Source organism: Pagrus pagrus, assembly GCF_965226575.1.
Source record: "Pagrus pagrus genome assembly, chromosome: 11".
NCBI classification, from domain to species: domain Eukaryota; kingdom Metazoa; phylum Chordata; class Actinopteri; order Spariformes; family Sparidae; genus Pagrus; species Pagrus pagrus.
The window spans coordinates 17859432-17886146 of record NC_140195.1 but is presented as its reverse complement, the minus strand read 5'-3'; the positions used below and the strand labels follow the sequence as shown (position 1 = coordinate 17886146).

General features: G+C 41.4%; 2 protein-coding genes across 3 annotated transcripts; both read left to right on the top strand.

The window, feature by feature from the left end:
* Nucleotides 1-1578: 1578 nt before the first annotated feature.
* Nucleotides 1579-22199, top strand: ahcyl1 (adenosylhomocysteinase-like 1). Of its 2 annotated transcripts, none has more exons than XM_084366987.1 (17): nucleotides 1579-2217; nucleotides 10990-11104; nucleotides 12327-12470; nucleotides 13244-13344; nucleotides 13441-13543; nucleotides 14016-14110; nucleotides 14214-14320; nucleotides 15967-16083; nucleotides 16986-17049; nucleotides 17181-17269; nucleotides 17436-17506; nucleotides 17735-17829; nucleotides 18335-18433; nucleotides 18845-18913; nucleotides 19056-19134; nucleotides 19865-19985; nucleotides 20085-22199. In XM_084366987.1, the coding sequence occupies exons 1-17, from the start codon at nucleotides 2026-2028 to the stop codon at nucleotides 20089-20091; spliced, it is 1668 nt and encodes a 555-aa protein (XP_084223113.1). In that variant the 5' UTR covers nucleotides 1579-2025; the 3' UTR covers nucleotides 20092-22199. The 2 variants fall into 2 exon arrangements, with proteins under 2 accessions (XP_084223113.1, XP_084223114.1); XM_084366988.1 differs by lacking the exon at nucleotides 1579-2217 and adding an exon at nucleotides 7744-7847.
* A 68-nt stretch (nucleotides 22200-22267) lies between these two features.
* Nucleotides 22268-25797, top strand: hspa1b (heat shock protein family A (Hsp70) member 1B). Its single transcript, XM_084366986.1, has 2 exons — nucleotides 22268-22644; nucleotides 23778-25797. Exon 2 carries the CDS (start codon nucleotides 23800-23802, stop codon nucleotides 25717-25719), a length of 1920 nt encoding a protein of 639 aa, XP_084223112.1. The 5' UTR covers nucleotides 22268-22644; nucleotides 23778-23799; the 3' UTR covers nucleotides 25720-25797.
* Nucleotides 25798-26715: the final 918 nt, after the last annotated feature.

The window sequence follows — 26715 nt, the reverse complement described above, 5'->3', positions numbered from 1 at the left end:
TGGACAGTCTGTGGTGCAACGTGGCGTTGGTGGATGGAACGAAACAAGATGTCCCAGATGTGCTCAATTGGATTCAGGTCTGGGGAACAGGCAGGCCAGTCCATAGCATCAATACCTTCATCATGGAGGAACTGGCGACACACTTCAGCCACATGAGGCCTGGCATTGTCATGCATTAGAAGGAACCTAGGGCCCACTGCACCAGCATATGGTCTCACAATGGGTCTGAGGATCTCATCCCGGTACCTAATGGCAGTCAGGGTACCTCTGGCTAGCACATGGAGGGCTGTGCGGCCATCCAAAGAAATGCCTCCCCACACCATTACTGACCCACCACCAAACTGGTCATGCTCGAGGATGTTGCAGGCAGCATAACGTTCTCCACGGCGTCTCCAGACTCTGTCAGGTCTGTCACATGTGCTCAGTGTGAACCTGCTCTCGTGTGAAGAGCACAGGGCGCCATTGGCGTATTTGCCAATAATGGTGTTCTCTGGCAAATGCCAATCGCCCTGCACGGTGTCTGGCTGTAAGAACAGGCCTCACTTCTGGACGTCGGGCCCTCATACCAACCTCGTGGAGTCTGTTTCTGACAGTTTGAGCAGAAACATGCACATTAGTGGCCTGCTGGAGGTCGTTTTGCAGGACTCTGGCAGTGCTCCTCCTGTTCCTTCTTGCACAGAGGAGGAGGTAGCAGTCCTGCTGCTGGCTTGTTGCCCTTCTACGGCCCCCTCCACGTCTCCTGGTATCTCCTCCATGCTCTGGACACTGTGCTGACAGACACAGCAAACCTTCTTGCCACGGCTCGCATTGATGTGTCATCTTGGATGAGCCGCACAACCTGAGCAACTTCTGTTGGTTGTAGACACCGCCTCATGCTACTGTACCTCTAGGGAACACTAGAGAACACTAACAAAATTCAAAAGTGACCAAAACATTAGCCAGAAACGACAGGAACAGAGTAATGGTTTGTGGTCACACCTGCAGAACCACTCCTTTATAGGGGTAGTCTTGCTAATTGCCTCTCATTTCCACCTGTTGTCTGTTTCATTTGCACAACAACAGGTGAAATTGATTCACAATTAGTGTTGCTTCCTAACTGGACAGGTTGATTTCACACGAGTGTGATATACTTGGAGGTACATTGTGTTGTTTAAGTGTTCCCTTTATTTCTTTGAGCAGTGTAGTAACTATATAGAGTACTTCAAATATGTTCTGGGGTACATACTACCTTTGAGTACATGTAATCTAACTGTTTTATAGCATTATATTATCTAAATCAATGATTCTGAGCAAAGACCATTTAAATTAGGTATGTAGTCATCATTTAAATCACTTGTCAAATGTTACATAACAAAGGAGCACAGTTAATTGAAATTCTTGGAGGCTATGGGACAATAAAGTATTGATTTTGCCCTGAGTTAGACCTCCCAGGTTAAAACTGTCCAAAGCACGGCCGACCAATCAGACGCTTCAGATTGTAAACGTAGGTACCACGGTCAGCCAATCATAGCGAAGGAGGCGGGACTTATGCTCATCCTCCTGGGAGGCTAAACTCTGGGCTTATGTTAGGCAGCTAAGGAAATAACAGAACTGACTGACAAGTAGTAAACCAACAAATCAAACTAATACATCCTGCTAAGTTAATTACCCTGAGCTGACGCCATTTTGAATGTGCCGTTGCTCCAGCGCGGCGCTGACCGGACTATCACCGCCTACACACTGCCCACTGGCTCAGGTGACACCCTCAACAAACCGCCCCCTCCTGCCGGAGATGTTGCCGTCTGTGGATGACAGCAGACCTGGAGGACCCGCTCTTTTACGAAGTACTGAAGCTAGATAACAGGTTAATCTCTCCTGAAGCAGCCTACTAATCGCCGAGGTCTTGTCCGAGTGCTTCAGCGTGCTTCGCTGATTTTAATCCACGAAGCTTAACGACGAGAGCAAGAAGCTAACGTTAGTGTGAACTCAGTCCAGCACCGGCTTCTCCTCTTTCTCCTGTAACACTGTCACTGTCACCTGGATGCGATGACCGACTCGGTTGTGGACAGCAAGGCGGAGGTGAAACAAGCCACGAAATATGTCAAAGAGACCGAAAACGTCGCGGAGAAATATTCAGCGCTGACTGTCAGCAAAAACAGCAGTGATGTGAATATGAATGTCGGGGAAATGCCCTCCGCAGCGTTCACCGCAGTCCCCACTCTGAAATCCGTCAAGAAGGTAAGAGACGTGATGCACGCCATCAGTCACAGCCGCCGGGCACAGAGACCGTGTGTGCTGTCGGCAGGCAGCTGAGAGCAGGACGTACGCATTGTACCGCAGCGGAGAGCTAATGCACATCAAGGGCAGGCGCTGTGTGTCTGCATTTTTCAGCACAGAGATCCATGGACAACTGATGGATGTGATGCTGCAGCGTCACACATTTACACAGTTACTGTATGTTGCAGCCATCCCACTGAGGGGGGTCCCTCCATGTAAAAATTATATTTGAAATAGTCGCATCCAACTAAAGAATCTGGGGAAGTTAGGCCACAAAGAAAAGCTTTTGCTTCACGGGTCTAATCATAGCTTTTGCTCTGTTATTACTGAGGTAACAACATATAATTTCAGCTCTCATCAAGACTGGATCATTGTAAAATCTGCCTTCCTGTTTTTTTAAAATCACAATGTCTACATCATGCCAACAATCTGTAGGCAGGAAAACAACTAAAAGCCAAGTTGAGCTCTTAAACCTCTGATTCAACATCTCTGCAAGTGAAGAAATGCAAGACCTCACAGGGGGTCTGCACACTAAGCATGGTGTAGGCTTTGCCTTCTGAAGAATTTCAATCCATCTTGAACTGCAGTCAGAGGATTTTCTCCTTTAGTGAACTCATCCTTGTGTTCGTGTATCAATCTTGTATTTGTTCAGGAGTGTGCGTGCATGTGTGGGCTTCATCATTGTTAGTAACAAGAACAGCATAATGAGCATGTTTCTGCAGCACGAGGTGCACCTGTGAGAATAGGCCTTGGATTTCTTGGCTGTTACACAACGCCACATAGCGATCATCAGAGTGAAAGACTCCCTTGAGGTGGCTGCTCATATCATTACAGATCCACCACCGTGTGTCACAGCTGGCAGCAGGCGGTGGACAAACATGGGACGGACAGGGATTTGCTTCTTTGTGTATCAGAACTAACTTGCTCAGGTGTTTAAATTGAACTGGTTTTGGGGAACACTTTTAGCCCAGACTGCTTCACAGAGCTGATCATGAACCTCTCTGGGATGTTTTGATGCCATTTTGTCCAGTTTGTCAGCTTGATTGCGAAGCATTTGTCTGTCCCTCAAGGTGACCTTTATGATAACTGTCATTACTTGTGCACATGATTTTAAGAGCTAGAGCGTGATGCAGCAGTGTGTGTCCTGATATGTTAATATATTGGTAAGTACACCAACAAGTCCTGGTATCCTTATAATCTAGATTTTATTTTAATGTATTGTACTTGTGTTTTCTATTCATAGATATTAAGAATTATTCTAAATGCAGTGAGGCTGTGCAAAATGTTATTTTATCCTGATACCAGCCTCACAAATTCAGTATTCATTTCAGTCGGGTTGTGCGTGACACATTAAATAATAATGCAGTGCTTGTGACTGACATGACCTTCTAGTCTGGCACCGACTGCTGATCTTCATGTAATTTTTAAATCTCACATCTCAAGTGTGTAGGATTTACTGGCATCTAGTGTTGAGGATGCAGATTACAACCAGCTAAATACCCCTCGCCTTCACTACACATAGGCCACTGAAAGCGCAAAAAATTTAAAGGACCCTCTCTCGAGCCAGAGTTTGGTTGGTCCATTCTGGACTACTGTGGGAAGATGGCAGTGAAACATGGCGGACTCCGTTGAAGCAGACCTCCTCCCTCTGTAGTTATAACAGGTTTATTCTAAAGTAACAAAAACACAACAATTCTTAGTTTCAGGTGATCATTCACTAATAACAACTTAATTATGAATATTCTATTTAATTCCTGCTGATACTTATTAATCAAACTTTATATACATAAAATAAAATATGGGTAGTTAAAGTAATAAACGATAATACAAGCTCTAAAAGTTACCATGAAAATAAGATGATGAAATACTGTATGATGGATACAAATGGATTAAGATTAAAAAATGTTCATACAATAAAATAGAATGCTGATAAACACAAAAGTAATGGTGTAAAAATAAATAGATAAAATAAGTATAAACAATAAAACCATAAAATTACAAAACACAACATGAAGGCCATACTGAATAGAATAGGTTTTTAGTTAACATTCAAAAATATAAATATTTCCAGCTCTTCCTGCCAGTAGATCCTCCTAAATCCAATGCTGCATGTTTCATGTTAATCATGATCCCTTTACTTTATCACATAATCGCCTTGTTTTTGTCTTCATTTTACTTCCATATGTTGCCTTAAAAACTCTCAATGTTCAGATTGACATGAGTCATTGACTTCATTAGTTCACGTATGAATCTGTGACAAACATTGCAGAAGCAGAAGTCACGATGACTTGTACCCAGCACAGGAAAACTGCAGTGGCAGAGGCACAGGCAGACAAGTAGTCACATGCAGACCAGTACTTTATATTTCAGTCACTGCTCGTCCTTATGTAACAGTGTTTATCTGTGTGGTCCCTGTTAAACAAACTAACAAGCAAATAAATAAATACAGCCTTATAAATCATCACAAATGGGAATAAACATCTCTGACAGTCTAAACAAAAACTACTTCACTAAACTGGCCTTTACTCGTGAGTTAATGCTTTTTAATATAATGTGCCAGTAGTGTTTATTCTGAATGATATGTCTTGCCTTTGTGATTTCAGTGAACTAAATCTTGTAATATTTGGTGTAAGAGGTGGACAAAATAATCAGAATAATAAAAATAACTTTTTTCCCAGCAGCGGGGCTCACAGACTTCAAAATATTGGCTCAGACCCCCTGTCTGACGAGGCAATAATGTGTGGACCGTGAGTCGCCTCAGGGAGCCAGATTGAAAACATATTGGATGGAAGGAATGTTCACTCCGCTCGTGAAAACAAAGCAGCGTGTTGTGAATAAATGTGAGAGCCCCGTGTCAAACTGAGCCACCTGTTTACATGGGAAAAAATGAATGAAATAAACAATAAACTGCAAATGAAAAGTAAAAAGATAAAACTAATTGAAATCACAGATCACAGCTGAGCAAGTAGAGGTGGATGTCTGCTCAACTGAGGCTGGTGCATTGTCACATAATCAACTGAAAGCTGCCCTGAACAAAAACAATCAATGTTACAAATTAAAAATGAAATGACTTTGTGTGTGTGTGTGTGTGTGTGTGTGTGTGTGTGTGTGTGTGTGTGTGTGTGTTCGTGTGTGAGAGAGAGAGCGTGTGGGTGGGTGAGTCAAAGAACACCACTACTCTGCCTCCACTCTCTGAATCCATCCAGCAGTTACACAATACGCCCCCCTGGGAATAGGACTCGCTCACTGTGAATTTGTTCATGCATCATCATTTCTATCTCGTCCCTGTGGGCAGTTTTACAGAGATTCTCAAACGTGTTCTTATTTCCACCATCTCGTCTTGTTTGTCTGCCAACATTATGGCAGGGTTTCATGAAGGTCAAGTGCTGATTGTTTCCCCTCTACAGGCAAGTTTAAATGAAGGTGTTTAAACATGCAGTTTAGTAAATTATAGAGATAGAAGTCTCTGCTCAACGCAGCTTCAGACCTCTGTGTTAAAAACTTATTTTAGATGTGATATTTTGAACATTAATACGGCGACAAACAGCTACTTGTTATGTAAAAATATAGTGGGGTAATGGCATCCTGAACAGAGATTGACGTCTCACTCCCCTGTGTGTTGTGATATGAGCTTCTCTGCACGTAGTTTTGGTAGCCGGTCCGGCCACGCATGCATGAGAGTCCTTCTTCGTCCTACCCACATCTGTTTTCAACAAGATGGCCTGGTATGAAACTTACTTATATCACAGCTAAACCATAAAATAAAATGTTTCTCAAAACATCCACGGTCCAGAGGTCTCCTTAAACATTTTTCCAGTTGTTTCACACTTACAAATGTTGATACAGTCTCAAACCTTGTGTTGGGTTTTGCTTTAGTCTGATATCTAGTGGCAGTGAATGTTGTTTTGTTAACTTTTAAAGCCCCTTCAGTGTAGGATTTGAAAACGTGTGACTTTGGTGACCTCATGTGGAGGGATCAGAACTTGAGAGACTAAATTTGAATGAGCTGAATTACGTAAACTGCACCAGTTTTCTTTAGGAACAGCACCTCAGACGGGTCAGTTGTCCCGAGCCCAGGGTAATGAAAGGGCCCAAAAGAGTCCAAAGGCCTCCTCTAACCCTTCCAAATATATGCTGAGGGTGTCTTTGGAGATTATCTTTTCCTGGGCACGATCAGGACTGTTTCCTGCAAACACACACACAAAAAAGAAATCACATAATAAGTCCATCAAGCTGTATTTAGAAAAATAACACTGACAACAACAACAGTTTCATTGTAGTGTTCATTGAAACTCAGTCTGCCATATCCACACAGGTTTGCTCCACAGTGTGACCGATATTAACATAGAGGGAAAAGTCACCATAAGCTGAGAAATATAACACATCCATACTGACATGTTTCATCATTTTAAAGCTGTTCTCAGTCATGCCTGTGGTTTTTTTAAAGGCTCTCTCTCTCCCTGGTTTAACTACAGGATGTGCACTAGGCATTCTGGCTTACTTGCCTTCTCACGTTTGGAACAAAATAATATTACAAATGGTGGGGTTGCATACCCTTCCCATTTATTTAATGAAATACCTGAGGATTGAGGTATATGGTAAATACAAGTTATAGTTTCTGCTTAAGGTCACGTTGTCCTGGCGGAAGGATTAGCACACTGTATGTTTTCTTCACAACACAGTAATCCGTTATGCATGCGTTGATCTAAACAGGCGCCTCACAGACCAAAGGAAGTACAGTACGGTGATTATTGTCTAAGGGACCTCTTCTTTGACTTGGGCATCGCTTCGGTGTCTGCACACCATTCGATCTCAATCAAATCTTCAAATCAAATGCTTCTGTCATTGGCTTGTAGATGGCGCTGTGGAGCACGAGTGGAGTCTGGCTAAGTAGTTAATTTCGCCTTATGCCAGCCCTCCATTGAACCCTTTACACTGCAGGCTGACAGCAACACCACAGCTTAAGTCTGTGACCTGGCCTGCTATCTAAGAGAGAAAGGGTATTTTTAGCTGTAGGATGGGACTGGATGGGCCGCTTATTGATGCAGCAGAAGGCTAATGGGAACAGGGTTTAATTCCTCCTGTCAATCCCCTTTTATTTAGTAGTCCAAACCAGGAGCCTGAAAGTAAAAGCTGGAAGCAAATGTGCTTTTTGTCTTAGTGTGTGTATGGGATGTTTTCCCTGTTTCTTGTTCGTGCGTTCTTACATATCCTGCATTTGCTCTCTCAGCACTTAAAAAAATCAAGCACAAAACACAACCTTCTGACTTTAGCAGCCTGTTGTCAAGGGCAGAACCAGAGAGTGAAACAGAAAGAGGGAGAGAGGGAGAGAGAGAGGCTCAGTTGGAATCAACCTCCCCCTTTCTCTCTAGGCCTCTCTCTCCCCCTCCAGGTTGGCCATTAGAAATCACGATAATAGGTGGGAACCTCCCCCCGGCTCTGCCTGGGAGTGTTCTGGGATAATAGCATCAGGGACACCTAGTACCATCACACACAGAGGACACAGGCACAGGGAAGTTGGCTGGAAAACTGGAGAGACCAGGCAGTGACTGGCAGCCATGGCACACAAACATGTGCACGGGAGAGAAAGGGTGAGTCGCTACTAATGCATCACCGGGAGCTCATCCAGCACACTTATTCTTAAAGATACTGCATATCCCACACACAGATGTGCCGGAGTTACCTCTGGCATGTCACAAGTTTTTCTGTCTTCTTGTTGCAGTTATGTAGAATGATTTCATATGTTATGCAACAATGCGGACCACACAGATGTGTTTATCTTTGACTTGCAACAAAATTGTTCAGCTGAAAGTTCAGTCGTCTCCTCAAAAGGCCAAGGTTGCTGTCAGAGCTCACCTCTGGGATAGTTCACTCACTGTGTAAGAGTAGTAGAGACAGAATGCTGTCTTAAATAACACTGAGTAATTCATCATTAATCCGATTAACCTCGTGTTTTCCTTAAAGCTGTGACCTAAAGAGAAGCTGTCTCTGATTTTGATGCCTGTGAATTGGGGGAAGAACAATGCAAGAGACTGTGCAAAAGCTCTGCTGGATCCTCAAGAGTCCAAACTGATGCAAAGCAAACATAAAAGTATTTTGCAAGTGTATGAGACAGAGCACACTCTCAATTGTGAAAGCCGACATGCAGAGATGTGCTCAGTTCACACTGTCTCACAAGCTTCTTGAGTTTCCGCATACTGACATAGTAGATTGTTGAGGTGTCACTGCACATGGAAAATGGGATTGTGAGATATAAACACTAAGTGAATCAGGTTACTACTGTTTTAGCCATTTCTGCCACAGAGACTTTAGTTTTAAACGTATGATGTCATTGAGGTAAACATGACTTGTTTTCAAATTTGAGGTAAAACGGTTTCACATAAAGCAGAACTACTGCAGTTGCGTTAAGTATTTTTCCCCTTAGGGGTCATTAACTATGTTAGTGTTGTCCGTATGAAGCCCCAATCAGCTTCCGCTAATGTTTGTGTGGTGACTACAAGGAAGAGCTGCAACCTTTAGACAATTAAAAGAAAATTAATAGCCAACTATTTTGACGATTGATGGATCGTTTTAGTAATTTTCAAGTAAAAATGTCAAACATCCACTAATTCCAGCTTCGTAAATGTGAGGATTTGCTGCTTTTCTTTGTCATTTATGACAGTAATTCAAGAGTCTATGGGTTTTGGACTGAGAGCAATTTGAAGACTCAGGAGTAATCTTCAGTTCAATTGATAATGAAAATAATCGTTAGCCCTACTACCTGAGTCATGTGCTAGTTTCATCCAGTTGTGAGCTTACTCTTAGAAAAACATCAGCATTATGTTAGACAGTGCAAAGAATTTCTTTTCATGTAGTATTGTGTGAATGTTGTGTCATTGCTCCTCAATGTCATAATCATTAACGTTCAGCTTCACCTGCAAGACGTGTTGCAGGCTGATGTCTGTGTGTGCGGTGCACATCACACTTAAATGCGGCCAGACTCACTGTTGTGAGTCTGGCGTTCATGTGTTCCCGGAATTATCATCTGTGTGTTGTGTCAACTCAGCTGGCCTGCACGTTAGTTTTTAGTGCAAACACGTACTATGGACATCTAAAATAAGAGAACAAGGTAAATCCTGCGGCGTTGTCGCAATGAATGAAGACATTTGAAAGGATTTATCATGTAGGTGAAGGGTGAGAACAAAGATGTGTAGAAATTTTGGGGGAAGTCACTTACTGCTGAGAAATGACTATAACTAACATGATTAAATAAAACATTTTGGATTTTGTCAAATGATGAGGAATTAGAGAATCTAAGTAACAAAAACAGTGTTATAAAACCTTGCTCTGAAACATTTTCACTCAACTGCCATGAAAACAAAATAATGAAGACACAAACAAAAGAGGAAGTTATTAAAAATGGATGTGTGAACGTTCATGTCCGCCCCTCTTGATTGCACGACAGTGTAAAATGTTGTGAAATTAAACAGAGTTGTGAGAAAGACGAGAGACACGACATCAGAGTTTGAGCTTGGATTGGAGCCAACTTGCCACTAAGCCTCTAAGACACTTGCAGGATTTCTTGGAAAGGGTTACATGTGTCTTTTATGCAAGATAATGTTAATTCTTCACCCTCTTCTCAAACCAATATATTGCAGTAATAATCATCAGTGTTTACGTGATGTGATATTGAGTCTTACATTAAGTACAGCAGCAAATGACATTATTAGGCTCAGACCTGAAACCCACCTGCAAACTTCCTATTTAAGTAAAATGCTGAGTAGCTCATCTACCGGAAACAGTCTTTTGTAAGCAAAATAGAAGCGACAGCCTCCCGCCCACCTGGGCTGCTGTGTTTGTGAAAATGAAGTATATCTGCCTTTAGGTTCTCTGTATTTAGATTACTCTGCTGGACTGTAACTAGTAACTCCTCACTGTCCTGACTGACCCAGTTTACTAAAGCGTCTCAGTGTGCAGCCCCTCTACTGTTTCTAATATTTACAACTGACTGTTGACTTCTGCTGTCACAGCCTGACTCTTATAGTTTCAGGGTGTTAAAATGACACTTAGTGGATTTGTCAGATCCGAGTCTAATTGTACCCTGCCAAGCCCTAAATAGAGCCGGATTCACACCAGGCTCTGGCTGTTAGTTAGTAGCTGAATGATATGATTTTAAAATATTGGATGAACTGTGGTTTGGTACAGTGACCCCAAAGACCGGACAGGTGAGACTTTAATCTTCTGTTAAAGGCTAGAAAATAGCCGAGCTAGCTCTGTGCTGCTGATTCACTTTATGTGTTTCCAGCTCTTTGATCCTTGGTTCTTTGAAGGGTAGGGTTGACACGGTGAAACACAGCAACAACTGAAGCCTGTGTATTTGAACAAAGCATAAATCACAGAGCAGCATGAAACATCTAAAAATAGGCTTCAGCTCCCTTCTTCCTGACCCACCTGGGATTTACTGATTTACCTTTAAAAAGGAGCGTTTTAGTGGCTGAAACAGTGAAATGAGTTCAAATATAAATGAAAAGACTGTGAACAAATTAACCTAAACACATAACTGAGAGTGTTTTCATCATCTCTGTTAATGTGTGATGATTACAGCACACTCTGTTCCTCACTCTTCTTCGCTCCCCCGATTTCATTGTTAATGCTTAATCAGCGCATACAGACAGAACAAAGTCTTAACAGTAATATCTGGATTGTGTTTGCCTTTTGTGTTGACATTGTGCACTGTTTTGTTCTGGTTCTTAGATCCAGTTCGCTAACACGGAGGACAAACAAGAGTTCAGCAAGTACCCGACCAAGGCAGGACGCCGCTCCCTCTCTCGGTCCATCTCGCAGTCCTCCACAGACAGCTACAGCTCAGGTACGGCACACCTGAAATTTTCCAAGGGATGTTAAAATACAAACTGTATTTTTGTCTACTAAAAGTAATTATGAATGATTTCTGCTGAGACTGCAGATCAGTGTAAGACCTTGACTCACAAATGTTTGCAGAAGTTGTTTGCTTTGTAAATTTGAAGCACTGACCAGTCAGGGTGTCATGAATATCCAAATCCGCAAATTTAATTTTATGGCACGATTTAATCTCATTTTTAGACTTAGATATTTTTTTCCTGCACTGATCCCATTGTCGACTGTTAAGTCTGGATTGATACTGATACTGTAAAGAGTTCATTGTTTTTTTGCCCTGACAGCTTTTCAAATTCTTCTTTAAAAAGATAGACCACACCAGGCCATATGGTCAAAGTGAAATAATTTATTTAAAATGTAATAACAATAATTTACCAATGAATAGGGAACAAACTGTTAAACACAAAATTCAACAGAAGAGTCACTCAATGGCAGAGGGTCACCTTACAACAACCGGTTGAGTTTCCTCATCTGTAAAACCCACATGTTCTGCCGTGTGTGTAGCATTACACACACCCTGCAAGTATTGGTGTTGTTTTTCTTTGGACAAGCAGTGGACACACGCCAGACACGCAAAAAAAATACTGGGAGATTTGCAGATCCTGCTTTTTATTTCGATAACTGACACGTAATGCTCATTTCAATCATCTTTTGATTTAGAATTGAAACCATGACGACCCTTATGACCCATTAAGTTTATCTATCTAGAAATGTATGTAATTTTTATGAAATAAATCCATGCACAAAAGCAACATATACAAATACAAAATAAAAGTTATGCTGTAACAATTAATGGGCCAGTATTTAAAAGACAATGCAGTACAGAAATGCCGAACTGGGTTCAGAGTAATTTAGAAACTGTTGATTTTGTAAAATATCCTGATTAGTATGTATCTCGTTCACAATTGTTTGAAAACATTTTAAGGATCCGTATTCAGATTTTTGCCACCATCAGCCAGAATCAGTTTTTAAAACTCCCAAATATCAACGTCAGCTTAAAAAATCTAGCCATAAGTAATAAACACATAAACGTACAGTACACACACACACACACGAAAACACACACTCACACATCAGCTCCACCCCTCACACAATGGATTTGAAGTTTATATTTCATAATTGGCTCTTTTGTATCCTTTTCCACAATAGTGACCTTTTGTGTCTCCGTTTCTCAGCTGCGTCGTACACCGACAGCTCTGATGATGAGACCTCCCCTCGGGACAAGGCCCAGGTCAACACCCACGGCAGCAGCGACTTCTGTGTGAAGAACATCAAGCAGGCCGAATTTGGCCGACGTGAAATCGAAATTGCAGAACAAGGTATGTCTGACCTCACAGGCACACAGGCTTTTTAAAGATTATTGATTCCCCCCCCCATTTGTAAATTTAAACATCACGACATCATTGATGAATGAATAGATTCTCTTTTGATTAATTACTCAAAAACGCAGCATTTTTAGCAGTAAAGTAGTTGGAGTTGAGATTGGATCTGTAGGGTCTGGTCTCGTTTGGATTCATTTTTCCTGCACGGAGTAAATGAGAGTGTATCATCAATCATTTTCTGTGATCTTACTGAGATACTGTGATATCATTCCCATTTATACAAAAAGAGCTTTGTGCTACCTGTTGTGACTCTGTTCCCAGATACGTATCATATGGCATTGGTTTTGCTGCTGAGACACTGTTTGATAAAGGTTGTCTCCTCCTGATTTCAAAATAGTTTCTGACCCAAGGCTGGGGCAGTGTCAATATGATTCTGGAAACATGATCGCAGTTCTTTCTCTCAGCTCTATTCATCACTTGTTGCTAATTTTCCTCTTTTGATACCCCGTCTCTGTCTCTCTGGCTGTTTACATTGCCCATGTGTGTGACATGTAGGCGTGAGTGCTTGACAAGTCTTCTTCAGACTCAAAGCCTGAGCAGCAACAGCTGTTGCTGATGATATTGTTTAATCAGTCTCCATTTTACAGCCATTTACTGCACATCCACCTTGTATAAAAAGGGCTTAATTCTGTATTCAAAATGGTCCGCCATTCTTCTCACAAAACGAAACCTGACCTGCATGTCCTTTGGCTCAATATGTCCCTCTGCAGATATGTCTGCCCTGATCTCCTTGAGGAAGAGAGCCCAGGGGGAGAAGCCACTGGCTGGAGCGAAGATAGTAGGCTGTACTCACATCACTGCTCAGACAGCGGTACGTCCTCTCACCGTCTTCACTGCAGATCTCTCTGATTCTTCTTCATCTCTGCTCCTTATTCATGTATCTGTTTATTGCATCGTTCCCTCTTAGGTCCTGATCGAGACTCTGGTGGCCCTCGGGGCCCAGTGTCGCTGGACTGCTTGTAACATCTACTCCACTCAGAATGAGGTGGCTGCTGCACTTGCTGAAACAGGTAAGACCCTCTCTCCTCTAAGATGTTACATGTGAGATGATTGGTGGGTCTTCAGCTCAAAAAATGGCTATCAATGTAGGTTTCTGTTAGCTAAAAATAAGGTAATTGCAGGTCTATAGACGAGATTGATGTATATAATACATTGAAAAGTGTTGTTGCATGTCTTTTCTAATTGTTTGAAATGTCTTGTGTTAAAGCCAAGTTGGATTAGCGCTAATGCAACTTTAAAGCAACAGTCTGTGCTTGTGCTCTCACTGTGTAATGCTGCTCTAATGGACCTGTTGCTCATGCAGCTGGCCAGTCCTCTTCTCCTGTGATGTCTGTCTTCACCATTAAGTGTGTGTGTGTGTGTGTGTGTGTGTGTGTGTGTGTGTGTGTGTGTGTGTGTGTGTGCGTGCGTGCGTGCGTGCGTGCGTGCGTGCGTGCGTGCGTGCGTGCGTGCGTGCGTGCGTGCGTGCGTTGCTTCCTGCAGGGGTACCTGTGTTTGCATGGAAGGGTGAGTCAGAGGACGACTTCTGGTGGTGCATCGATCGCTGTGTCAACACGGAGGGATGGCAGGCCAATATGGTATCAACCTTACAATCCCATAATAAGTTTAACATCAATCTGGGCTCTACTGTGCTATCACAGGTTGTGTTATCTTTCCATTTACTTGCTGTATTTGTCCCAGATCTTGGACGATGGCGGAGACTTAACCCACTGGGTGTACAAGAAGTATCCCAGCGTCTTCAAAAAGGTCCGGGGCATCGTGGAGGAGAGTGTCACTGGAGTGCACAGGTGAGATAGGCAATAGATTTTTTTTACACCCCTGTGTCTTTTTAATGTGAAAGAGTAAAGATGGATGATGGCCAAAGCTAAGACCGCCCATAATGGACTATGAGTAATACAGACAGTGGCTACACTTTTTGAGTTATTAATATTGATCAAACCCCTGGGAGTTGTTTTGTGGTCCTTTTGTGCCATGGGATTGTAAAATATTGCCTACTGCACCATTAACACTGAAATAACCTGAACTGGACTTAAGGAGGAAGACAAAATAATGAAAACACTTTGTAAATAAGATGTATTACGATTTAGACTGCAAACAAAGGTGGATCATGTTAGGCTTCGTGCAATTCAGTATGATTTGTCAACCCCTTTCGTAATGTACAGATTGCAGTTACTGTCAGGTAGTTTCACAAAGTGACTGCTGTCCCTTTTGTGTCAATGCAGCGTGTGTTTTCATGAATTTGAGAACATTTCCTTCTAAAATGATTTATAAGCACTTTTTAACCACACTTCGCACACAGATACTGTAATTTGCCCCCTTGCAATTCTGATAACTGTATTACTTCAATAGCTAAAAGACTAAGATATTCAGCCTAACCACTGTTTCACTGTTGTAGCACTGTTTTCACTAAGATTAAAGGGACAGTTCTCCCCAAAATCAAAAATATACAGATATTTTTTTCACTTACCTGTAGAGATATTTATCTGTCTTGATTGTTTTGGTGGGAGTTGCCAAATTTTGGAGAGATCAGCCACGTAAATTCAACAGCGATGGCTCTTTCCAGAAATCATGACCTGTTTACTTTAGATTATCCACATACTTTGTTGTGAGCAGTTTCATGTAGTAACTGTTTTCTTTCAACCCAGCCCAGGATGTAAACATTAATGGCGTCCTCCTAAGCTGAGCTCTAACACTAACTTGCTTAGTCAGCTAACCTCTCACCCATGAGTAGATGTATGTTTCCTTCTGCCCTTTGATATAATTGGCTTGTTGTTCAGTAGCAAGACTATAGTTCCTGCATGAATCTGCTCACAATTAAGTCAGTGGATTATCTGGATAAAGTCAAATGTATTTTTTTTTACTTTGAGCATCACAAGCCGAGTAGCATCTAGTTCCATTATAGAGAAGGCAGACATCTCTACACTGATATCTCCAAAACAATCTAGATGCATAAATATGAGGAAGAAGAAAAAAAGGAAGAAGAAGAAGAAGAAGAAAAATATGTACTTTTGATTTTGTGGTGAACTGTCCCTTTAAGCTGCTTCTACAATCCTTTTTCGTGAGGTGTTTACATTATTTTGTCCTCTAGATGGAGCTGAGCTGGAGGCACACCAAGCCTCCTGATGAATGATACACAGTATACTGTGTCAGCCCAGGCAGTATCCAAAGCAGTTATATAAGTCATAGCAGTATGAATAAACCCTGACGCTGTAGATTGAAAAGGTCACCGGCCTGATTCGACTGCAGCCAGTTTGAGAAACATGACAGAGCTCGGCCGCAGGTCACAGCAGCTGTGCATGTACAACTCTCACTGGAATCAATTAGCCACACACTCCGGAAAGTAGAAGGTCACACAGGACCGCTGCTCAGTTTGTGTGTGGATATGTGCATGTGTGTATCCGCCTGAACACGTTTCCCCCTTGTGTCTTCTCAGATTGTACCAGTTGTCTAAGGCTGGCAAACTGTGTGTCCCTGCCATGAATGTGAATGACTCAGTCACCAAGCAGAAGTTTGACAACCTGTACTGCTGCCGTGAATCTATCCTGGATGGGTGAGTAGAATCAATCATACAGAAAGCTCGCCTCTATTAGCCTCCGTTAGACAACTGCTAACATTAACTTTCAGCCACTTCCTTGCTAACGTCACTGTTTGATAGTGTTACATATAACTTATAACAGATAAATAAAGTAAATTAATTCTAAAATATCAACACACACATCTCGGACAGATTTATTAAAGCCTGGAAGTGAATCACACTAATGTAAACAAACAATAATATGAGCTATGAAGTTGTTGAATGCTAACCTTAGCTAATGGGCTGTATAAACATTGGAAATCTGAGAAATCATTATCATTTCACTACTTCCCGATTGATCATCGACTGAAAAGATGATTAATAGTGAAAATTTGGAGGGACATCAGGTCTTATCTCAAGGTAAAACAACATATTTGATAACCCATTAGCTAACGTAAGCATTTAACCACTTCATAGCTTAAATACATATGTCCAAGATGTGTGTTGATATTTTAGACCTCTCCTGTCGTATTGTGTAAGACTGTCAAACCATAGTGTTAGCTAGGAAGTGGTTGAATGCTAACTCTAGCTGTTGTCTAAAAGAAGCTAATGGGTTATCAAATATCTTTTATCTTGAAATATGGCCCGATGTCCTCCAGATTTTTTGATATCCATCATCTCATCAGTTGCAGATCAAACGTGAAGCGGTGAAAAGTTAACAATTTGTCAGATTCCCTCTGTTTATAGGATTTGCAACACAGAACACAGCAGCATGATATTATTCCAGCACTTCAGCGTCCCACCCTGAGCGTGACGTCAGAAAAAAATGGCTGCAGTGTGAATGTGGTCTGTTGTTTGCAAACATGCAACTGCAGCCCTTTTTTTTAATCGTGGAGCAGATGGATAAAAGTGTGTGTCATTGTGTTTGTCTCTGCCAGCTTGAAGAGGACCACAGATATCATGTTTGGAGGAAAACAAGTTGTCGTGTGCGGTTATGGAGAGGTGAATCATTCTTTGATTTAAACAACAAAGAAATCTCACTTTGATGTATGAATGTTCACAGGTGCAGCAGACCTGTTTACATGTATTGTATAATTCTGTTTACAACTGTTACACTGCGCTGTGGTGTGTAGGTGGGGAAAGGCTGCTGCACTGCTTTAAAGGCGCTCGGAGCCATTGTGTGCATCACAGAGATTGACCCCATCTGTGCCCTGCAGGCCTGGTGAGTCACTAACTATTAGCATTCAGCGCTGCTCTCTCACTCAATGTGCTCTCCTAGCTGTGCATTTGTCATACTTAACCTTGATTTCAAAAAGACAGTTTATAAACACCACTTTGTGTTACGTTTGCTTAAACTAAGAGAAATATCTCTGTGTGTATCCACGCAGCATGGACGGCTTCCGAGTGGTCAAGCTGAGTGAGGTCATCCGCCAGATGGACGTGGTGATAACTTGCACTGGTACTGTGCACCATGCAGTGACATCCATTACTTCTGCTTTGATAATCACAGCGTTTCCAGCTAACAAATGCGCGCCTCATTTAAATATTCACGTCGTTTAATCACAACATTTAGTTTACATGTAGTCGTAAATCCATTCTAGTGAGAGAAATGCATGTTTCTATTTGTTTGTCTGCTTTGACTCTGTTCACACATCAAATTACTGGTCTTTATTCTTTTTATTTATAGGCAACAAGAACGTTGTCACCAGAGAACAGCTCGACCGAATGAAGAATGGCTGCATTGTCTGCAATATGGGACACTCCAATACTGAGATCGATGTGGTAATGTGTGCATATATAATAGATTGTTCTGCTAATGTGTGTGTCAGGGAATTTCTTTTTACAGACCAGTGTGAGTCTGACAAAACTAAAACACGTTGCACAGCTTTTCTCCAGTAAACCATGTTTTACACCTCACCACACAGTTTTGGCTGTTCTGTGTTCTTCAGGACAGTGTCAGAGGCTGTTTCTGGTTTCCTATAGAATACTATATTCACACTAGGGGATACAAAGATTGACTTCTTTATTCCTTCAACCTAATTTATTTTGATTTCAAAATAAAATGAGTGTAATATGCCCACACTTACGTGCCCACTTTAGAAATCCAGAATGCCTCCTTCTTTAGGAGCAACATCACGATAAACCTCTTTTCTAACATCTTGAACTTTTATGTTCTGCTTTTCTTTGTTTGATTTTTTTTGTCCATGCTGTATGCTTTATTCTTCTACCTGTAATATGTTTCTATTTGTCATGCAGTTGTAGTTTGATCCGTCTTTTATGTCCTCAGGCGAGTCTGCGCAGCCCCGAGCTGACCTGGGAGAGGGTGCGCTCTCAGGTCGACCACATCATCTGGCCCGACGGAAAGAGGGTTGTTCTTCTTGCAGAGGTAAAGTCACTCTACAATCTTAACTGTGTCCCTTATAATTTGAAGAAGAAAAAAAAAGTTTTATATCACTTTTTAACAACCAAGACAAAACTCTGACTACATCTTGCATTAGCTAGACGCTAAGATGCATTTATCTTCTGAAATATGTTGGTGTGTAATAATATGCAAATTGTCGTAACTGTGGGTTATGTAGCAGACTGGGTAAAATTCTGCTAAGTGAATCTCCTGGGTCAGTTTAACCTCGAGTATAAAAAGTCCTGCAGGCGTCTCACTCTGTGGTTCTTACATCAGCTGCATATATTTCATGTTATTCTTATTGTGTCACATTCTAACTTGTTTATGCTGTTGCTTCAAGGTTGCTTTGGTGACTGTTTGTAATCAGTTTAGTTTATCTACTCTGTTATTCCTCAGGGTCGCCTCTTAAATCTGAGCTGCTCCACAGTGCCTACGTTTGTGCTGTCCATCACTGCTACAACTCAGGTTAGTAGTCTGTCTTTTGTCTGTCTCACTTTCGGGGGAGCTGTAGGACACTTTTCCCTCTCACTACACACCCTGCTGTTCTGAACAAACATGTAGTTTCCTGGCATTCCTTACAAACATTGTGTGTGTCTGCTGTCTGTAGGCTCTGGCCCTGATTGAGTTGTTTAATGCTCCGGAGGGACGTTACAAACAGGATGTGTACCTCCTGCCCAAGAAGATGGGTAAGAAAAACAGACTCAATTTATAAATTTCTTTAAATAGATTTAGTTTAACAATGATCTTTTAGATGCATGTTGTTAGCAGTTTTTAAGGGAGGAGACATTACAGGTGAAAACATTTGAGATTTTGGGCTATTCTGCTTCCATAACATGTCTTCTATCAGACTCCTGGAAATAAAACATCCAAAAATATTTGTTTATGTTTATTTTAATTCAGATTTCTGTTCTGAAATGTATGCAAATTAATCCTTATTCAATTTGATAGCCTATGTTTTTTGCATTATTAAACATAAAATATTAGATAACTTGTGAAAGAAAAAATATTTGTTTCAATGTTAATAAAAGGGTTAGGGTTGGCTGTTTTCCTAGTTATGGATTGATAAAACCTTTGACTCTAATATGTCAACAAAATAAAACAAGAATTTTGAACCTAGTTTTATCCAATGTTTAGATTTCTGTCTTGAAAATGTATGCAAATTAATCAGATAATGTCTCATTTGCATATTCAAACACAACAGTTCAGAAAATGTTTAACTGAATTTGTCTTGATAATACTCAACTACGGAAGTTTCATGGTGAAATGTGTTGGATAGCATTTTTGCAGCGCCTTCCTTTAAGGCCTACTTTATTTCTGCTGCTCATTGTTCCCACCTTGTGGCTCGACCTAAAAATTACACCATCCACTGAACATGTCACCAGACAGTGTAGATTAAAATGTGTGTCGTTCTTCCAGATGAGTATGTGGCCAGTTTGCACCTCCCAAACTTTGATGCCCACCTGACAGAGCTCTCTGACGAGCAGGCCAAGTACATGGGCCTCAATAAGAACGGCCCCTTCAAACCCAATTACTACAGGTATGTTCCAACTCTGAACATCTCTGAGCATTTCCTTTTTTACAATGATAATGAATGGTCAAATTCACATGTTTACAATAACATGAATCTTGTTCACAGGTATTAATGAGACTGTCTGACTGATGGTGTGATCCTCAACACACAGTTGCCCTGGGATAAACAGAGATATCTATTTTATTTTCTAAATTGCTACAAAACGAAGGAATTATTTTACTTATGCTGAATGTAACTTATTAATAGCACTTCAGACATGGTGTTACATATGAAAAATAAGAGTAAGACATGTAGGGAACATACAACGTATAACCAACTAACATTTTACTTGTCTTGTCACGTGTTTTAAAGAGAAAAGCCTGCTTGCATGCTTTCATGTGTATGTACTCATTTAGTTGCTAATGCTTCTGTTACTAGATCACAGAGTTGTTGATTTGTTTGTTTACCCTACGCACAGTGCCAAAAGATGGCCGGAAGAATGGAACTGAATTTTGTTTTATCTGTTAATGACATTAACATTTTATTATACATTCCATGAGCCAAAACAAACTCGTTATTGTAATGTACTTGATTTTAGAAATGTTTGTTGTACATGCATTAAAGGGGCAATATGTAAGATATGGCCAGAATTAAAACATTATCAACAGACTGTGAATAAACAACAGTGTTGACGTTATGTCAAAGACATCTATATGTACTGCGTTGCAAAATTGTATAATGAAGTTGCATGCTAACCAGCTAGGCTGGGGTGGTCCTGTCCCGTAATACCACTTTGTACCTCAAGGGGACTACCGTAGTTTCAGCTGGAAGATGTATGTCAGCTGCGAGTTCCCTACTTCCCTAAATGTTAAAAACAAATTGTACTCCTGCTTACTAAACAGAAAATACCAGTATTCAGCTTCTGACAGTACTAAGGCAAGCTTAATTGCCTCGTTTATCCTAAAACACACTTCATTCAAACTTGACACGAATGACTTAAAACTCACCGACACAGTTTCCACAATCATCTTTGATTTGGTCTAAATAGATCCTCAGTAAGATGTGAAAATATTCCAACTCTACATGCCCGTCTCGCTTCTGATGGCTGACTCTCACTGTCTGCCGCTTCATGCCTCTCCCGTCCCCGTGTGCAATGACTTCTCGTTCCTGAACTCATAGTCCTGACTGGAGACACTGTAAATCGCCTCCTTACTTTGTCACTCGACCACTATGACCTCCATCAATCTCTCAGTCTGATGTTCAGCCATGTTCCCCCCATGATCCAAGATTTCAGTGTGGACAGACTTCTGTCAGCTATTAGGGCTACTTAGCTTCAAAGCTATGAGCTACTTGCTAACAACAGCTAATCGCTACAGTCAAAGAGTATAATGAGCAGCAGTAAGCAGTTGTGCTACCCTTTATATTTTTGGAGCTACCTTTGAATTCTGGCCATTCCTTACAAATCACTCCTTTGAATAACCTCATTGAATGGTATCTGCATACATGCCCTAAAAGGTAACATCCAGTCATCCTTTCCATTACAGTACAGTGATGAAATATTGCATTTGTTCGCTAAACATTATGACCCAATGTTGTTTATTTTAAGAGTTTATAATAGCCTGTGAAAGGCTCAGTGCCTTTTGAATTCCTGACTCTTGCTGTTGGCATTGAACACTCGCCCTAAAAACGCTTCTCCTGCACCAGTGCGAACCAAAGGGATGTTTAATGTGCTAACAGCAGATTAAGATGTTATGTTAAAGATAAGGCTATACTTAAAATGTTGAGGAGAAGAAGCCACTTTCACACAAGACATTTCCAAACTGCTGTAATTTTGTTCATTTGATACCAAATTTCCATTTGCTCATTCACATTCCAGCTGAGATCTGTCTGCTTGACTGGATAATACCTTTAAGGCCATGGTATGAATGTGCCTTTTAAATCATTTTCAACACGTAAATATCAGCACTGACCTTAATTAAATGAGCATTCCTCTTTTGTAAAAACCATGTTTATTAGTGGCACATTTGATGTCTTCCTTCCACTGCTTCTGGTATTAATTGTAAATGTACGATGAGCTATATGTTGAGGAAAAATATTAGACTTTATGTTTGCCATATGATTGTCGCTGTCTTAATTTGATCCAACTGGGTCACCTAAAGTAATATTTCATGTGATCAAAATGCATAAGTGTATACTATGTATGTAAAAGAATCAGCAATAAAGCGAGTTCTTTAACTTGAATATGATGTCTCAAGAAAAATGAAGCCAGAGGATGACAGAGAGAGGCCTCTTGAGCTCAGTGGTTTTTGGGGATAAAGATTGCTTTCTCCTCCACATACCTCCCTCAGTGTGCCTTCCTGCTACATTGTGTTCCCTTGCAGTCAGCCCTGCTGGCCCACGACAAACTGCTGTACTGCTCTGGAATATTCACCAGCTCTCTCGGACCGGGCCAGCTGCATTACTTGCTAATATTAACAGTTGAGTCACTGAGCCTGGAGGAGGGGTGGAGGGAGTACAGGGAGTGTTCTGGAAACATGGTTGTAACTATATAAGCAATGGGCCTGAGTCAGTCCAGGCAATACTACAAGAGGAACCACAAAGAGGCAAAAGATCAAGACTCAAGGGGAACTACTCCAGCAGACTGCTGAGATCCTTCAACATCTTTGAACAGAGATTTTCACTGAAAGTAAGTTATTGATAATCTGATTGTTTTTAAATAAATGAATTTCTGTTTTTATATATTGAAATATTTATAATGGTGTTGGAGCATCCTCAGACATTATTTTAATCCACTGAAAGATAACATTGAAATTTACCATTAGGCCACTAATGCACCATTTATGTCTCATATCATTATTAATGATGGTAGGAAATTAATTTTATAGTACATCACAGAAACTGCTGTATTTGAGTACTTTATAATAGAAAAGGTGTTAAAATTACATTAAGCTTGTGGTTTAGGACATTTTCAAAATGAAAAAATGTCTAATTTAGGAAATACATAAATCAGGAATAAATGTAACCATTTATTATCATTATTATTTATTTCACTAGTGGAGCAATTAGTTTAAACAGTCTACTAAAGTACTGTGCTTCAATACAAATTTGAAGTTCCTTATACTATATATTACCTTAAACTTTTACTCTACTTAATCTCAGTGGCAAATATTTGACTTTTTACTCAACTGTTCCTTTATGTGTTGAGATAATTCTCCTACATCTTAAGATAAATAAACTGATCTTTGATTATCTGGAAAATGCACTGTCACAAAACTAAACAGGCTGTTGAGCCCATAAAGCGTTTACTTTTTATAGATACTTCATGGTTCTCGCAGGACAGCGGTGCCACAAACAGTGTTGTAAAAAGTACTCAAGTCATACTTGAGTAAAAGTAAAGATATTGTGTTAAAATATTACTTTGTCAAAAGTACAAGTCACCCATACAAATATAAATTGAGTAAAAGTTTTAGTAGTATCTGATATTAAATGTACTTAAGTATCAAAAGTAATTTTCTGGCAATAAATGCAGTTAAATATTACAGATCTATAGGCCCCTATGTATGGTTTGACTTAAGGAAATAATATGAATACTTCTTCATCACTGCGGTCCGCTCAGCAGAGCAGAATTAAAAAAAGTTTCTCGGTCAGTGTTTCCTTACTTTGGTACAGAACTGGACCTCTAAGATATGTCTTTGTCTGATGCAAAAGTGAGAGGTGGCACAACAAACAGTTGATCAGTACTGTGGGTATCAGTGATCTGGTCATTTTGAATGCTTTCAGAAGAATAATAAAACCTGATGTTTCTCTCTTTTTTTCTAGGAACTCTACAGCAACAATCAAGATGTCCTCAGCCAAGGGAGTATCTATTGGCATTGACCTGGGCACCACCTATTCTTGTGTCGGGGTCTTCCAGCATGGCAAAGTGGAGATCATTGCGAATGATCAGGGCAACAGGACCACTCCCAGCTACGTGGCCTTTACCGACACAGAGAGGCTCATCGGAGATGCTGCCAAGAACCAGGTTGCCATGAACCCCAGCAACACAGTCTTTGACGCTAAACGACTCATTGGGAGAAAGTTCAACGACTCCACTGTCCAGTCCGACATGAAACTCTGGCCTTTCAAGGTGATCAGTGATAACGGAAAGCCCAAAGTCCAGGTGGAGTATAAAGGGGAGAACAAGGCCTTCTACCCTGAGGAAATCTCCTCCATGGTCCTGGTAAAAATGAGGGAGATCTCTGAGGCCTATCTGGGACAGAAGGTGTCAAATGCAGTCATCACAGTTCCAGCTTATTTCAACGACTCACAGAGACAGGCCACCAAAGACGCCGGAGTGATTGCTGGGCTGAATGTGCTGAGGATTATAAACGAGCCCACAGCAGCAGCCATCGCCTACGGCCTGGATAAAGGCAAAAGAGGAGAACGTAACGTGCTCATCTTTGATCTGGGTGGAGGCACCTTTGACGTGTCCATCCTGACCATCGAGGACGGCATCTTTGAGGTGAAATCCACTGCAGGAGACACACACCTTGGTGGGGAGGACTTTGACAACCGGATGGTCAACCACTTTTTAGAGGAGTTTAAAAGAAAACACAAGAAGGACATCAGCCAAAACAAGAGAGCAGTGAGGAGGCTGCGCACAGCTTGTGAGCGAGCGAAGAGGACCCTGTCATCCAGCACCCAGGCTAGCATTGAGATCGACTCTCTGTTTGAGGGCATCGACTTCTACACCTCCATCACAAGGGCACGCTTTGAGGAGCTCAACTCGGAGCTCTTCAGGGGAACGCTGGAACCGGTTGAGAAGGCCCTGCAAGATGCCAAGCTGGATAAGTCCAAGATCCATGAAGTCGTCCTGGTCGGTGGCTCCACAAGAATTCCCAAAATCCAGAAGCTCTTGCAGGACTTTTTTAACGGCAGAGAACTGAACAAGAGCATCAACCCAGATGAGGCGGTGGCCTATGGTGCAGCGGTCCAGGCTGCTATCCTCATGGGTGACACTTCAGAGAACGTCCAAGATCTGCTGCTGCTGGACGTGGCTCCCTTGTCTCTGGGCATTGAGACTGCAGGAGGAGTCATGACGCCTCTAATCAAACGAAACACCACCATCCCCAGCAAGCAGACCCAGATCTTCTCCACGTATTCAGACAACCAGCCAGGTGTGCTGATTCAGGTGTTTGAGGGGGAGAGGGCCATGACCAAGGACAACAACCTCCTGGGCAAGTTTGAGCTCACAGGTATCCCTCCTGCTCCCAGAGGTGTACCACAGGTGGAGGTAACTTTCGACATCGACGCCAACGGCATCCTGAATGTGTCCGCCGTCGACAAAAGCACTGGCAAAGAAAACAAAATCACCATCACCAATGACAAGGGCCGACTGAGCAAAGAGGAGATAGAGCGGATGGTGCAGGACTCTGAAAAGTACAAGGCTGAGGACGACGTGCAGAGGGAGAAGGTTGCAGCGAAGAACTCACTGGAGTCGTACGCCTACCACATGAAGAGCAGCGTCGAGGACGAGAACATGAAAGGAAAGATCAGCGAGGAGGACAAAAAGATGGTCGTTGACAAGTGCAAAGAGACGATCTCCTGGCTGGAGAACAACCAGCTGGCAGAGAAAGACGAGTACGAGCATCAGCAGAAGGAACTGGAGAAAGTGTGCAAGCCGATTGTGACAAAGTTGTACCAGGGAGCAGCACCGTCAGGAAGCTGCGGCAGCCAGGCAGGAGGCAGCGCTAAGGGCCCTACCATTGAGGAAGTAGACTAAAACTATGAGCGTCAGCATTTTGTTTACAGGAACACTTTATCACTGTTGTTTGGTACCAGCAATGTTGTAATTTAACTACATGGCTTAATAAAATATTTTAAAAACTAAAACTCTTATTGATTTGTTCTTTTTATTCTTAAGGACCAAATACATATTCAGTATAACACATTCACTCTGCAGAATTATTTCATCTACTGGTTCCACAAAGTTTGCTTTAAGTTATGTTCCTCCAGCCTCCAGGAATAATTTACAACAGATGTTAATGCTTGACACTCTTGTGACTGACGGGCAGAAAATATGTGAAGGGAACCAAAATACGTTTTTAGGAATGATGCTTGTTCGGTGATGTTATGCTAGTAAGATGTACTGTAGCCTGAAGCCTCAAACAGAAATGAAGAGCAGCTCACTTCATTTTAACTTCACACCCCAGATTTATTTCACTTTTAAACTTGTTTTTTTCTAAAAAAAAAAAAAAAAGCAGTCCACTGGTCTAACATTGCACTCCCATAACACTGTTGGAGTCACTGCGGTCAGTTTTAAAAAATGACCAAAATCAACACAGAACCAGAGATTTCACCATTTCACTCCACATCTTCTTCTTCCTGTCAAAAGCTACATTTCCCACAATGCAACTTAGCCACTGAGTGACATCACTGGAGGAAATGTATCAGATTACATGCAGCTTCCTCTGGAGCCACAAAAGGCTTTATACTACTTTTCCTCATCTGCAGTAGCACTCCCCAGGCCTTTTAAACACACTGTAACATGTAAAAATTGGTGGAGTTACCCTTTAAACGAGAGATCGTAACTGCAACCTTGATGGGTTTTTTTCTTTTTGCACAGAAATCTAACTTCTTGCCAAAATCTCAATGTTTCTTAAAATATACTGAATTTTGGGGGGAATTTAAGATTATTTCATTTTGTTGTGATGCAGCCTTTAAAATAAGGGGCCATCCCCTGTTAAAAGCATCATCATAGCAAGAAAGGTGTGTTTAA

Bases quoted from the DNA above. Each gene is read 5' to 3' on its own strand.
- ahcyl1 (XM_084366987.1), top strand. From the start codon at position 2,026: ATGACCGACTCGGTTGTGGACAGCAAGGCGGAGGTGAAACAAGCCACG. The intron at 16,084-16,985 runs GTGAGTAGAATC...TGTCTCTGCCAG, and splicing joins CGTGAATCTATCCTGGATGG to CTTGAAGAGGACCACAGATA. The intron at 17,050-17,180 runs GTGAATCATTCT...TGTGGTGTGTAG, and splicing joins TCGTGTGCGGTTATGGAGAG to GTGGGGAAAGGCTGCTGCAC.
- hspa1b (XM_084366986.1), top strand. From the start codon at position 23,800: ATGTCCTCAGCCAAGGGAGTATCTATTGGCATTGACCTGGGCACCACC.